Raw genomic sequence first — 13,252 nt, 5'->3', positions numbered from 1 at the left:
TCTACAGCTCTAGCCACAGTCAGTTTCTTAACCAGAAAGTGAGATGGAAAGAGAGAAAGACAAAGAAAGATGTTTGAACAAGTGTCATAAAATAAGGGAGCACTCAATATTTGGATATGAAATTAAATACTTTTTGTAATTAAAGTATCAATTTTGTAAAAAATATTGCTCTGAGTTTCAGATAAATTTAAATTAAGATTATGTATAGAGATCTGGATTTAAAATAGTCAGATATATTTCAACTGACCTCAAAGAACTCTATGTATAAAAGAAATTATGAAAGAAGTGGCTTCATTTTATGTAAATCTGAAGTGAACTTACTTCCTTTATTTATTGAGTTGTCGCAATTGGATCTAAGTGTGTTTGAAGAATTTTAAACCCAGCAATAGTCAAGATTTGATCAAATTCTAGAATTTTTGCTTGAGTTTATCTCTGAAATTCAAAGTAATAAGTTTTGACATATATAAATATATGTATGTATGTGTGAGAATGAATGCCTAGATTTTGATGTTGATACCTTTTTAAAAACAATGCTCTTTATTTATGTTATTGAGGTGCAGGCATACCTAATCGTTTAGATCACCTGTGAGCTAAACCCCCATGTTTTATAGTTTATACACACACATGCATTCAAGCAAGCATGAGCGTGCACACACACATCTTCAAAACTTGTTTATTACAATATTTCAATCTGATATGTGTTTGTGCTTCATAAGCCTCCTAATGTCACTTGATGTAGCATTTATGTGCATTTAGTTGGTTCAGTTGCAATACATATTCATCCAGAGCAGAAATGGCTATGCAACTTTGTTGAAGATTGTACCTATGCGGGTGGGTGAAGCAAACTGTCCTTCTTGAAGTAAGGGAATCACAAATGCTCAGTGTACATGATTGTAGAGGTTGCTCTGAAATATGATATTATTTAAACGTAGAATGACCTTTTAGAATTTAAGAGAATAGGTTATTTGATATACTTAGGAGTAGAAGAAGCCTGGCCAAGAAGTATATCCCTCAATGGCTATACTTAATGAAGATAGAATGAACCTTATAAGATAAGTAAATAGATTAAGAGGAATCAAAAATAAATAAGAAATAATAATAAAAAATAAAAAATAAAGATGGATGAGGTTTATTGTGAGATTGTTAAAGACTAACTAGAGTAAATCTATGGTATTTGACTAGGTTAGCTTATGTATCTTTTACTCAAGTGATATTCTATTAAAAATCCTTATATGGGAAGTACTTAAACATTTTACTAAAAGAATATACACATCTCAGAGCTAATTCATGTCTATGATTTAATAACCTGTTGTTATAACCTGGAACATTTCTTCCAAGCTTAGATTACACTTTGATTTCCCAATAGTTTTGTGTGAAGCTCTACTAATTACTGCCCATTTAAAGTCAAATTTAGTGTTTCATTCAAGATTGTACAATTAATTTTATCCTTATATTTGAACAAAAAATCAAGTGGTTATGCAATCTATGCTTAAAGCCCATTGAATACGAACTTGTATCATAATTGGAAATGCTATCAGCCATAACTGTACATCTATAAACTTTTTTTTTCCGAAACATTATCTCTCAATGGGTACTAAGTTTCTATATATGTTAAATTGGTTATATTCACGTGATTCAATTGATTCAAATGAGTGTAGTTTGGGCCCAGTTACCTCCCTTACACTATATTCAGTAAGCTCATTATCATTTTCACTTCTATTGTTAGCCAAACGGGTATTTATTCTCTTCCTAGAGTCATTTATTTTACATTCCACTATATCCGTATAATTATTATTACCACCAGTCATATTATTACAATTAATATTCGTTTTATTATCAGTGTTTACTATTTTCTGTTAGTGAATTCTTTAATCCTCTTAATCTTCTACTTGTTGAAAAGGTAAGCCTAATCTTGTGCTGGGATTACAACATATATCTAAATCAGACACTGAGTTCCTCAGTTTGCTTCTCCCACCTGCATAGGTGCAATGTTGAACAAAGCTGCATAGCTATTTCTACCCTGGATAAATATATATACTTCAACTGAACCAACTAAATGTACATAAATGCTACATTAAGAGACATTAGGACACTTATGCAGCAGAAACATGTATTTGATTAAAATACTGTAATAAACAAGTTTTGAAGATGTATAATTCTCCATTCTCATTTGTGATGTTTTGACTATATAGATTTTATACAGCATATAAAATCCAAGGAAGCAAACTCAGGATTTACCTGTCAAGTGAAGTGCCGTGTAATTGTTTATCTGAAATAATTCTCTATGTTCCTTATCATTTGATATGGTTAATCAGAACCTGGATTATTTCTGAGTACTAATAAGGTACCTGCTCGGATTCTAAATCCTTATTCCTTTAAGTTACACACACACACTCTCTTTCTCTCTCTCTCTCTCTCTCTCTCTCAGTGATGTAAGCATGCATCAATGCTAGCAAAACAAAGGGATACAAATGGAGGAATATGGAAATGTGGAGTGATAAGGAAAAGTGGCCGTGTTACAAAACAGAAAAATGTTAATTGATATTGTGAGGTGAAAGCATTTCTCTTCATGTCTACAGATATGATAGAATCCTTGGTCTAAAATGACTTAACTTACTGAGCATTGATCCACAGAGTGACTTGAAAAGCTGAAATATGTTATTGTTTTAGAGTCTGGATTTTTTTCAGCACACTGAGAAAATGTTAACTTAATGTCATATTCTGTTCTACACTTTTACAACATTTTTCAGAGCTTGTATGCAAAGCAATAGGTGATGATGATGATAATAATGCAGATGAGATTAATGGCTGGTCATGAAGATGGTATTAGAGATAAAGATACTGCTCTGATATCAGAGGCAGAAATATTTGGAAGTTCTGAGATGAATATGTATCTTTCCATTTCAATATAAGTCATCTTTGTCCCTGGTGCTTCTAACCATTTGACTGCTATACTAATCAATTTAGTTGTTTAGAGTTGAGATTTTGTTTTTCAGAAAACAAGAAGTAGAAACAGTTTTAACTCTTATGGCACTTATACGATGTGATTCTAAAGAAAGTAACAGTCAGAAAACAGCAGAAATGAATTTTATATATATATATATATATATATATATTGTAACTTCCTTTTTTTACCATTAATGAGATCCATGTTGAGCTTGTGTTATCAGCTTTCAAGCTCTATGAGACTGGAAGCGGGCAGCTGTGTAAAGAAGTACCGATCTCTAATTGTGGAGGGAACCTGGGGAAGAGATAAACTCGGGAAGACATGGGGTGAGGTGGTGAAGCATGATCTTTAAACGTTGGGCTTCATAGAGGCAATTACAATTATTAGTGACTGAGACACTCGGCAATATGCTGTGCTTGAGAAGACCCATCAAGCCAAGTGAAATCGTAGTCGTGGCTGATGCCAGTGTCACATAACTGGACCCCATGCTATTGGCATGTAAAAAGCATCTTTCAAGCATTGGGCCCCACAGAGACAATATGGCTGGTGGCATGTAAAAAGCACCTCTTGAGCATTGGGCCTCATGGAGGCAATACCAAATGACTGAGACCTTTGGTAACATGCTGTGTTTGACTAGAAGACCCATCAGGCAAAGTAAAATTGTAATTGTGGAAGATATTGGTGCCATGCAACTGGCACTGGTGCTGGTGGCACATAAAAGCATCCATTATACTCTTGGAGTGGCTGGCATTAGGTAGAGCCTCCAGCCATAGAAACCATGCCAAATCAGACTGGAGTCTGGTGCAGCCCCTCAGCTTACCAACCCTGTTCAAATCATCCAACCCATCCCAGCATGGACAATGGATATTAAATGATGTATCACACTATAAAGGTATATTACATATTTAATTAGATATGTAACATTCCTTGTAGGCAATAAAGGAACTTCCTTTACTGATTTATGTTTTGGGTATATATTACTGGAATTATTTTATTGACCTCAAATGGATGAAAAGTCAGTTTCAGTGGGATTAAAGCTCTCTAGATTAAAGATAAAGTTAAATATCATTTAGTTTGAGTGCTTCAACCACCTCCTACTAACCTAGTAAATAGAAATAATTTTAAAATATCCTTATTAATCATTTTACATTATTGTGTTGTTCTTTTAAATTTACTCTATTGTGAACATTTCTATAATTTATTTCTTTTCTATTGTTTGTCTTTTGTAGGAGATGATAGCTGGCCACCAGGCTGCTGCTTAAAGTTTTGTTATGGAGACCAGATGACTCATATAGACAGAGTTATGTCAGTAAGTCTTAGTCCTGGTCAAGTGACTGATATAAGTATAGATATGGTCAGTCCTTCTAAAACAGGCATCTACCAAGGACAGTGGCGAATGATAACACCATCAGGTTGTTATTTTGGAGGTTTGTGGTTTATCACTTTTTGAAACAATTGAATGCCTAGAGTTCTTTGATTTTGTCTGCATAAATATGCAAAGAAATATGGTCAGTTATAGTTCAACTAAATCTGTGATGCATGTGTGACTTGAGCAGTAAATGCTGAAAATTTACAGTGATTGAAGAAGACTTGATTGAGTGTAATCCACTGGATATGTAACATGAATTTAAAAGATGAATTGAGAGCAGATGTGATGAGAAAAACCTGGATATAACAAACATTGGGTAATGCATGCAAAAGTAGCAATTATAATTATTTGGACATGCAGTGAGAATAGGCAATGTTTGCTGGATGCATAAATGTCATGGTTGGTGGTTGCATAAGGATGAGTGCAGTAGTCAAGGTAATTTCTTTCCAAAGCTGGCCATTGGAAATGTCTGTATTCTACTCTTATTCAACTTTATTCAGACTTGATTATCAGTAGTTATTATTTGCTTGCTAATTTTGTTTTCCACATTCACATCACTTTAACATTTTACCAATACAATATTTGCTGTGGCTTGCCCATAAACAACTGAAATAATTTTGTGTTAGGATTTGAAACTATTGCTGAATGTCTCAGTAATCATGCATTCTGCAATCAAAATGAAAACTTGGTACACTAGGTTTAATGAGGTTCTATTTTAATTTTTTTATTTTACTTTCGATAATCCTACACAGAAGGCAAAAAGGATTGATTTAGATTTTAACACTCTATCAATAGTTTGGATGACTTTAGTTGAAACTTGTCCAAATAGTTAACCTCAATAGGATATTTTGATCATCAGTTGCTATGAATATTAGCAATATTACCAATTACTATATTTTCAATGTACAAAACTTTAATAATCTCTTAATAATCATTATTTAGCAAATTACAAAAGCTTCAAATTCTTTTTATTTAAGAAAGAATATATTTTTGTCAATATTGCTTTGTATAATACTGGATAGTGGCTGTAGATTCAAATGTATTATACAAGTTAATGAGTGAAAATAATTCACATCACCTAACTGAAATGTTGGTAATTTCAACAAATTAGGACTTTTTAAATAAATCAACTAAAACTGAGTCTAACAATTAGATATTCAAACCATTAAGAAAAGGAGTTGGTAGGAATTCCATGTGGTGTACACAATGTAGACTTATGAGTGTACAAGACATGGAGAGGAATAACAGGCTGGCTAACAAGAAAAGGATGTGTAGAAGTAGTGTGAACATCCATGATATAAATTCTTTCAAATGCTCAGTGAACTCTCTAGAACTATTTCTTAGCTTTGGTTACCTATTTTCTTCTCAGAAGACCATTCAGGGATGTTTTTTATCTTGCACTTAAACTGTAATTTTGCTGTTTTTTAAAAATTTTTATTGTTTGACAATTAGAACTAGTTTAATCATGCTCACTTTTTTTACTTCTTTTCATGTTCTTTAATATGGTGACAAACTGTACACAAAATTTTGTTACACATTTTCCCAGTCATTTTGTTATTTGTTGAGAGGGGTATTCTTTTTTTTTCTTTGCTTATATAATATCCAGTCTTTCCTAAAATGTGTGCAGTCATAATGCCATATGAAGAGTGACAGTTCAAACACAAGTACCATCAATGTTTGATAAGTTAACATAGATGATGTGATTGTGTCTCAGTGATGATTGGCTATTGAAAGGGTGTGACTGTATCATTGCTGGTTGGTTGCTGAAAGTAATGTGATCGTGACTCACTACTGATTGGCTATCAAAAGCAGCATGGTCTTGTCTCAATTCTGATTAGCTACTGAATATGAAGTAACAAAATATGTATTTACTCTTAGTTTTTTTAATTATCTCTCCTAATGTAAGTAGAATATATATTTTGAAGCAACATTGGTTTGAGAAAATAAAATATCGTTTTGAAGATGACTATATATAAAGGTAATTATGAACAGGAATGTGACATAGAGCAAATAAATGACAACTGTACAAGAAAATGTCCAGAATTTTTGGCATAGTGCAGGTAAAGAAATGTCAAGTGATCAGAGTAGAAGGAACTTGTTAAACTGAGAAAGGAAGACCAAGGAAGATGTGAAAAGTGTAAAAGCTGATCTTAGAAGTCTCAATGTATGAAAGGATCCAGTACATGTAAGTATGGAAAAATAGAGTGGTGGTAGCAACAGCATTTACTGTCACTGCTAGAAATAGAGAAGAAAATGTCTGGAATACTTGGGAAGTACTTCTTAGGTCATAGCTCAGACTGTTTAGCCTCACATATGAAATGGTAGAATGAATCAAAGGGAGAGATGCTGCATTGAAAATATGTTCAACCCATACCTGTTAAAACTTGTTGACGCAGAGAAGGATGACATGAATATGAAAATTGAATATTATCAGTGTTAGTTTTTCTGTCACTGTTGTCATCATTGCTACAATATCTATTATTCCATGCCAACATGGTCTGAATGATCTACAAAACAACTTAAGGTCATCTTTGTCCCTTGTTTATTGAAGTTGCAGTGTAATAGTCTTGACATATTGTCCTCTCTTTACCATCTAATCTGTTTCTACAGATTCTGGTGATGGTCACAACATTGGCTGGCAAAATAAACTTTGTCAGTGTTTGACAGTTGCTGTTACTCTTCACTTATTGTTGGCAGTTTGCATTTCAGTTCAGTGTTTGAGGCTAGTGAGGATATTTATGTTGCAGCTATTTCTATGTATATTAGAATCTAGATCTAGATAGGATTACTGTTGTTTCTTTGTTGACAAAATATGGTACTTGATAATGCTCTTGCAGTGTTTTTTTACACTACTTTGCTGTTACCTATATGAAGTTTGAATATTATAGAGATGAGCACAATTTCTAATGTTTGTTTTCTATGTATGTGGTATGTTAATTCTGTTGAATGTAATTGTTGATTGTAGACAGAAACAGTGAAAGGATAAAAGAAATGTGTGTGTGTGTGTCTCTTATCCCTTCTTTCTCTATCTCTCAACACTCCCCTCTCCACATGTAATTCTCTGAAATTTGTAGAAATTTAGGTACCTTAAGTGAAATTCCTATATGTGATTCTCTTGAACAAATCTGTAACTTTCAAACAGCTATCTTCTCATTAGCAGTGATGAAAACTCTCACAGAATCTAGAAATTTGTTTATCTGTATAATTAATATTAATCTATTTATATAACTCATTAACTGACTTGGGTTAACTTGCAAATGCATTATTGCACCCACCCTGCCACCAGTCTTGATAATTAAAGCAGAACTACCATAATCCTAAACTCCCACCCTTTGGTTGCAGTAGCCTTTGATAGACAACTTCAATTTTCCATGGTGTCTTGACACCTTTCCACTTACACCATGCAAAGATGTGGCTTCTCAGTTCAGCTGTTCAGGTTGACTAAACAAACTTAGCAGGATATAAGAAATGTTCTGTTTTAATTGCACAAAGGAGTTGGCTCCTTCAAGCTGGAGCAAATATATACTAAGAGAGAAGTGAACTCTGAATAAAAACCTTAACATGAGAGAGGATGCATTTAACAAGGAATGCCGCTGTAAGACCTCAAGGAAGCTATAACTAATCCTAACCCTGATAGAGGAGACAAACTACCACTGTGAGACTCTTTTTAGCCTCCTTACATAATGGAAAGACATGTCTTGGAGAATATAAATTCTGAATAAAATCCATGCTGGATTGAAGGTACTCCTTTAGTACTTCTGTAGACAATCTCTATAGTGTTGGTCATGTAATAAAATGCGCTCCTTCTGTACTGTAAAATGGTTGATAATAGGAAAGGCAACTTGCTTTAAAATACTGGAAGTTTATATCATAAGGGCAATATCAGGAGGGTTGATATCAAAAAAGTTAAGTGTGAAGCAGCTGCACCAATAAATTATCTTTGTTGAGAAGAAATAACCTAATAAAATCAACCATCAAGAATGCATAGTAAATAATATCAACAGTCCATTAGATTCTGCTCTCAAAAAAGCTGTTAAAAACATGAATCATGACACAAACAGAGATAAGTGAGGTATACAAATAGCTTAAAAATGATGCTCAATGCTGAACAAGTAACAGAAAAGCTACCGAGCCTACACTATTTATGATCAATCACTTGCTAAAAAATATCAAGCATAAATAGAATGTTTTGAACATTGAATGTTTTAGGATTATGGTAGTTCTGCTTCAATTATCAAGATTGGTGGCAGGGTGGGTGCAATAATTGCAATTACCATTTGCCAAACAAATGGGAGAAATAGAAGTTGATCAGAGCAATAACACACAAGACAATGTGTTATCCCTCCCCCTCTCATACAAAAAGAAATGTAACACTTTGTTGAGAAATATTGCATAATTAACACTATCATTAGATGCCAAGTGAATAATGGATACATGAACCCCCTGCTATGACTTTTATGGTAAACTATCTAAACTCTACATGAACTGTCAAGACATACAGTTAAATTAAATACCTTTGAATATAAATGGTAAGTTAAAAGATTTGTTGTCTTAGGAAATTACAAAGAAGTAGGATAATCAATTGAGAGTTTACACTAAACCTACAAAGCCATACTATAAAGGCTGAAATGCTGTTCCCCACTATGACCTGAAGTCATAGTCTATTTGCAAGGGTTGAAACTTAGTCTTTAACATTAACTACTGAGCTTAAAATCTGTTAAATAGATTTTACATAACATTAGTACAGAAGAAAATGACACAAAACATCCACCTTCAGTTAGAGAGCATTTATATTCAAATATCCAGCAACTCATTCATATCAACATTAAAAAATACATGGGAAACAGTAAAAAAATGTTTTGTTAATATTTTGCAATTAAAATGAGTGATATTCATTGTAAACTTTTTCATTTTATTGCAGAAGTAATTTGGGTTATAATTAATGTAGATGAAGCTGGGTTATTAGCAGTTACTCAACAGATGTCACGATTTGAGTTTGGCAGGCCATCAGCACAGAACCCTTCAAATCCATTTGATGTTAATTCCCCCAAAATCAACCACTCGGATTCTTCTGAACTAACTGGTGCTGTAGACACCATACATTCCCAGGGCGTAAACCATTATAACAACTCTGACCAAGTTGTATTACATGTGAGTATAACTTTCAGTTGTATTATTGAGTTTTATAGAATACACATTTGAAAGGAATGCTTGATGCAGAAAACAATTACACACTGAGTTTGTAATAGTTTTCTGACACATTTTCAATTAAGTGAGTTTGGGCTTTGGAAATCCTGCTAATTTCAGAACCTCTGGGGAGGATGATTTCTTGTCTACTTCTAGACAGTAGGACTATTTTTCAATCATACACTCTTACTGTTTAAGCAATAAGATATTATGTTCTTTTTCCACAGCTAGGTAGACTTATACTAATATGATATGTCTTGCACTGTGATACGATATTGTGCTAATAATGAAAAATCAATTATCAGTTCTCCAACTTGTAGTTTGAAGAAAACTGACACAATTAATGATTTAGAACAAATATTTAAAAACAAAAAAGAACCATGTAATTTTAGTTTTCTTAGTATTATTCTGAAATAAATTTGGTTTTATCTGATCACTTATTCTTTTCTTGTTTTAATTTTACAATTGTTACTGAAGTATCTCAAAAGTCGGCCTTACTTATGTTATAAAATTGTTGACATTGAGAAGCCACATTGTGGGAGTTTCAAACTCTCTAATCTTGTTGCTATAACAAGCAAAATAGATACAGTTAAGTAACCCTACAGGCAATTTTTTATTTTCTTTACACTCTTCCAAACACTTTCTCCTACATGTACTCTATTCTTTTCTCAATCTCTTCCTCTGAGTGGAGAGAGAGAGAAAGAGAGAATTCCTAGTTTTCTAAATGGATATTTTAAGAACATTTCAGTTTAAATAATTTGCAAAATTGTGGAGGATGGGACGTGTGTGTAACCATCAAAATTTGTTTACTAAATTTATTTGGGAAGTTGCATTCTTAGAGCTACAACTTATTGAAGATGTGTTGTGGAAGGATTCCAACCACACTGCAAGTGACTAAAGGTGAGTGATTGGCAGTTCGGGTTGGTAAGGAGTTCACTGTGAGTCATGGTTGAGAGAGTGGTGTGTCTTGTGTAATAGTAATAGTAGTGTGTCATGTAAATACTTTCTTTCCTCACTGCTTCGTTATATTATGTATGCAACATACAAGGATATAAAAGTGGCAGCGAGTTGTTTAAAGCTTGCATATAAAAAATTTTTTTGGTACGAGACCAAAGAAAATGTCATTTTAACATGGAGAACTTATTGGCCTCTGTGGTGCAATTGCAACAGCAACAACAACAAAGCCAACAGTTGCTGGAATTAATATTGAAGAAGTTTGAAAATACTTCAGGTCCGTACTTGTCAGACAGTGTAGCAAACTCAATTGAAGAATTCAGCTATAATCCAGAGGAAGCGATTACCTTCTCTGCATATTTTTGAAGATATGAAGAAATCTTCAAAGAAGAGTGTAAAAGTTGGTCCAATGAGAAAAAGTATGACTACTTTTAAGAAAGTTATCCACTGCCAAACATGAAAAATATAGTAATTATATTCTGCTGAAGAAGCCAGGTGAGATTTGTTTCAATGAAACAATATTTTATCGAAAATTTTCAGTGAAAGAAGTTCCCAGTTCATTACTCGCTGGCAATGTTTAAATTTAATCAAAAAAGACAATGAAGATTTCATCACCTATGCTGGAGTGGTTAACAGAGAGTGTGAGAAATTCAAACTGAAAGAATTAACCCAGGACATGTTCAAGTGTTTAATTTTTGTTCAGAGGCTTCCTACAAAGAAAGATGCAGATATGCGTTCCTGGAAATTTACAAAATTAGAACAAGATCAAAATTTAACTTTGCAGGCAGTGGCAGAAGAATCATCATCATCATCACTTAACATCCATTGTCTATACAGGCATGGGTTGGACAGTTTGACCAGGGCTGACAAGCTGGAAGTCTGCATCAAGCAGCAGTCTGTTTTGGTATGATGGACAATTTTGCACTCCAGCAATTTCTAAGAGTGTACTGAATAACACCTAATCCGAATACACTGTCAGGAATATCACCTGAAGAATTGATGTTTGTTAGAAAGGTCAGATCCGTCTTTGATAAGCTGATACTGAATAAAAATGAAAAAACAAAAATACTTCAAAATTCTTCAAGTTAGGTGACAGTTTATTTTAAAAACCTATATATATATATATATATATATGGTAAAAAAAAAACTGGGAGGATGGTCATCATCATCGTTTAACGTCCACTTTCCATGCTAACATGGGTTGGACGATTTGACTGAGGACTGGCTAACCAGATGGCTGCACAAGGCTCCAATCTTGATCTGGCAGAGTTTTAAATAAATTGGAAGAATGTTATTCCTGGTAAAAGGAAAAAATGTCAAACATAAAAGACATTAAACAACTTTAAAAAAAGATTCATAAAAAAAATGGTCACGAGAAATGAAATCCTCCATACAAGTATTGTACGATGCGTTTGAGGTATCAACACACAAACACTTTGTTCTAGCACCAGAAAATGGAAAAGAACGGAAACACTGGAATTGAACCCTAAATGTAAGAGATATTAAAACTCTGAGCAGAGTTTAATTTTCAAAAGGGGAGAAGATAGAGGAGACTGATTCTAAAAAGGGGAGATGTTGTGGAAGGATTCAGACAACCCCACAAGTGACTAAAGTTGGACTGACTGGTTATAAAACAAATAACTGTGAGCAATTGACAGTTCGGGTTGTGAGCTGTGGTTGAGAGCATTGAGACTTGTGTAATAGTCATAATAGTGCATCTTGTAAATACGTTCTTTCCCCTTGCTTCATTATATTATATATCCAGCATACAAGGATATGAAAAGATGTAAGGATGAAACTCTATGATTACATTGTCTTTTATTCTTTTATTAGCCTCAATCATTGGATTAGTGCTGTGCTGGGGCACCACATTCAGTGATTTAGCCAACTAAATCAATCCCAATATTGATTTTATTGATGTTAGGATGATTAGAGGCAATATAGTCTTACCCTTTAGCATTCAGATTACTTTGTCAAATGTAATGCTTATTTCTTCTTTATTGTTAAAACGACATTCTAGGGTAGGTGGGAAAGGCTGGATCTGGACAGTTTGAATATAAAACAAGTTGAATATTTTGGCCAGCAATGACCAGTTTAAAGAATATTTTGGAACATAAATAGACAAAACAACATTTTGAAGAATTTTTCCTGCTGCTCTGCTGGTTCTCTCGTCTATGTACTCAATGTACTATACTCTAAAAGTTGGTGCCTCATTCTGGCCACAGTCACATGATTGAAAGACAATTAAAGAATATGTATATCTCTTTACTTTTATTCTTAAATAGGTCATTTTTGACATGAGTTAATATTCGAATACATAATTAAACACATATTTGGCACGTTTCTTTGAATTTGCAGCTATAGTCAGTAAATTGATATATATATATATATATATATATATATATATATAAATAAATATAAGAGAGTGGTCACTATGTGGCTCACTCTAGCACTAGTAATAGATCCAATAGGTTTCAACCACAAAATAAATGTTTCCCATGAAAGTCAGCCCGATTGCTAGCTCACACGAGCAATCGGGCTGACTTTCGTGGGAAACATTTATTTTGTGGTTGAAACCTATTGGATCTATTACTAGTGCTAGAATGAGCCACATAGTGACCACTCTCTTATATTTATTTTTGTATAAAATATTATAATATGTTATAAAATATTATAATAATCCAGGTTTCTCGGGGCACTGGGCCACTTGGTGTTGAATAGGTATACTATTAAATTAGTATCTAATTCTCTCACCCTTATTAATTAATTATATATATATATATATATATATATAT

The 13,252-nt window shown here is 33.3% G+C and overlaps 1 protein-coding gene across 1 annotated transcript in view; it reads left to right on the top strand.

Annotated features, from left to right (window-relative positions):
• The window catches only part of LOC115212024 (protein ILRUN), a 39,372-nt gene that overhangs the window by 25,854 nt on the left and 266 nt on the right, over positions 1 to 13,252 (top strand). The window contains exons 3-4 of the mRNA XM_029780821.2: positions 4,177 to 4,374; positions 9,238 to 9,467. Of these exons, the coding sequence (XP_029636681.1) occupies positions 4,177 to 4,374; positions 9,238 to 9,467 (428 nt within the window). The remainder of the gene's footprint in view (positions 1 to 4,176; positions 4,375 to 9,237; positions 9,468 to 13,252) is intronic.

Source organism: Octopus sinensis, linkage group LG5 (genome assembly GCF_006345805.1).
Source record: "Octopus sinensis linkage group LG5, ASM634580v1, whole genome shotgun sequence".
Classification (NCBI taxonomy): domain Eukaryota; kingdom Metazoa; phylum Mollusca; class Cephalopoda; order Octopoda; family Octopodidae; genus Octopus; species Octopus sinensis.
This window is presented reverse-complemented; position numbering and strand designations above follow the sequence as displayed.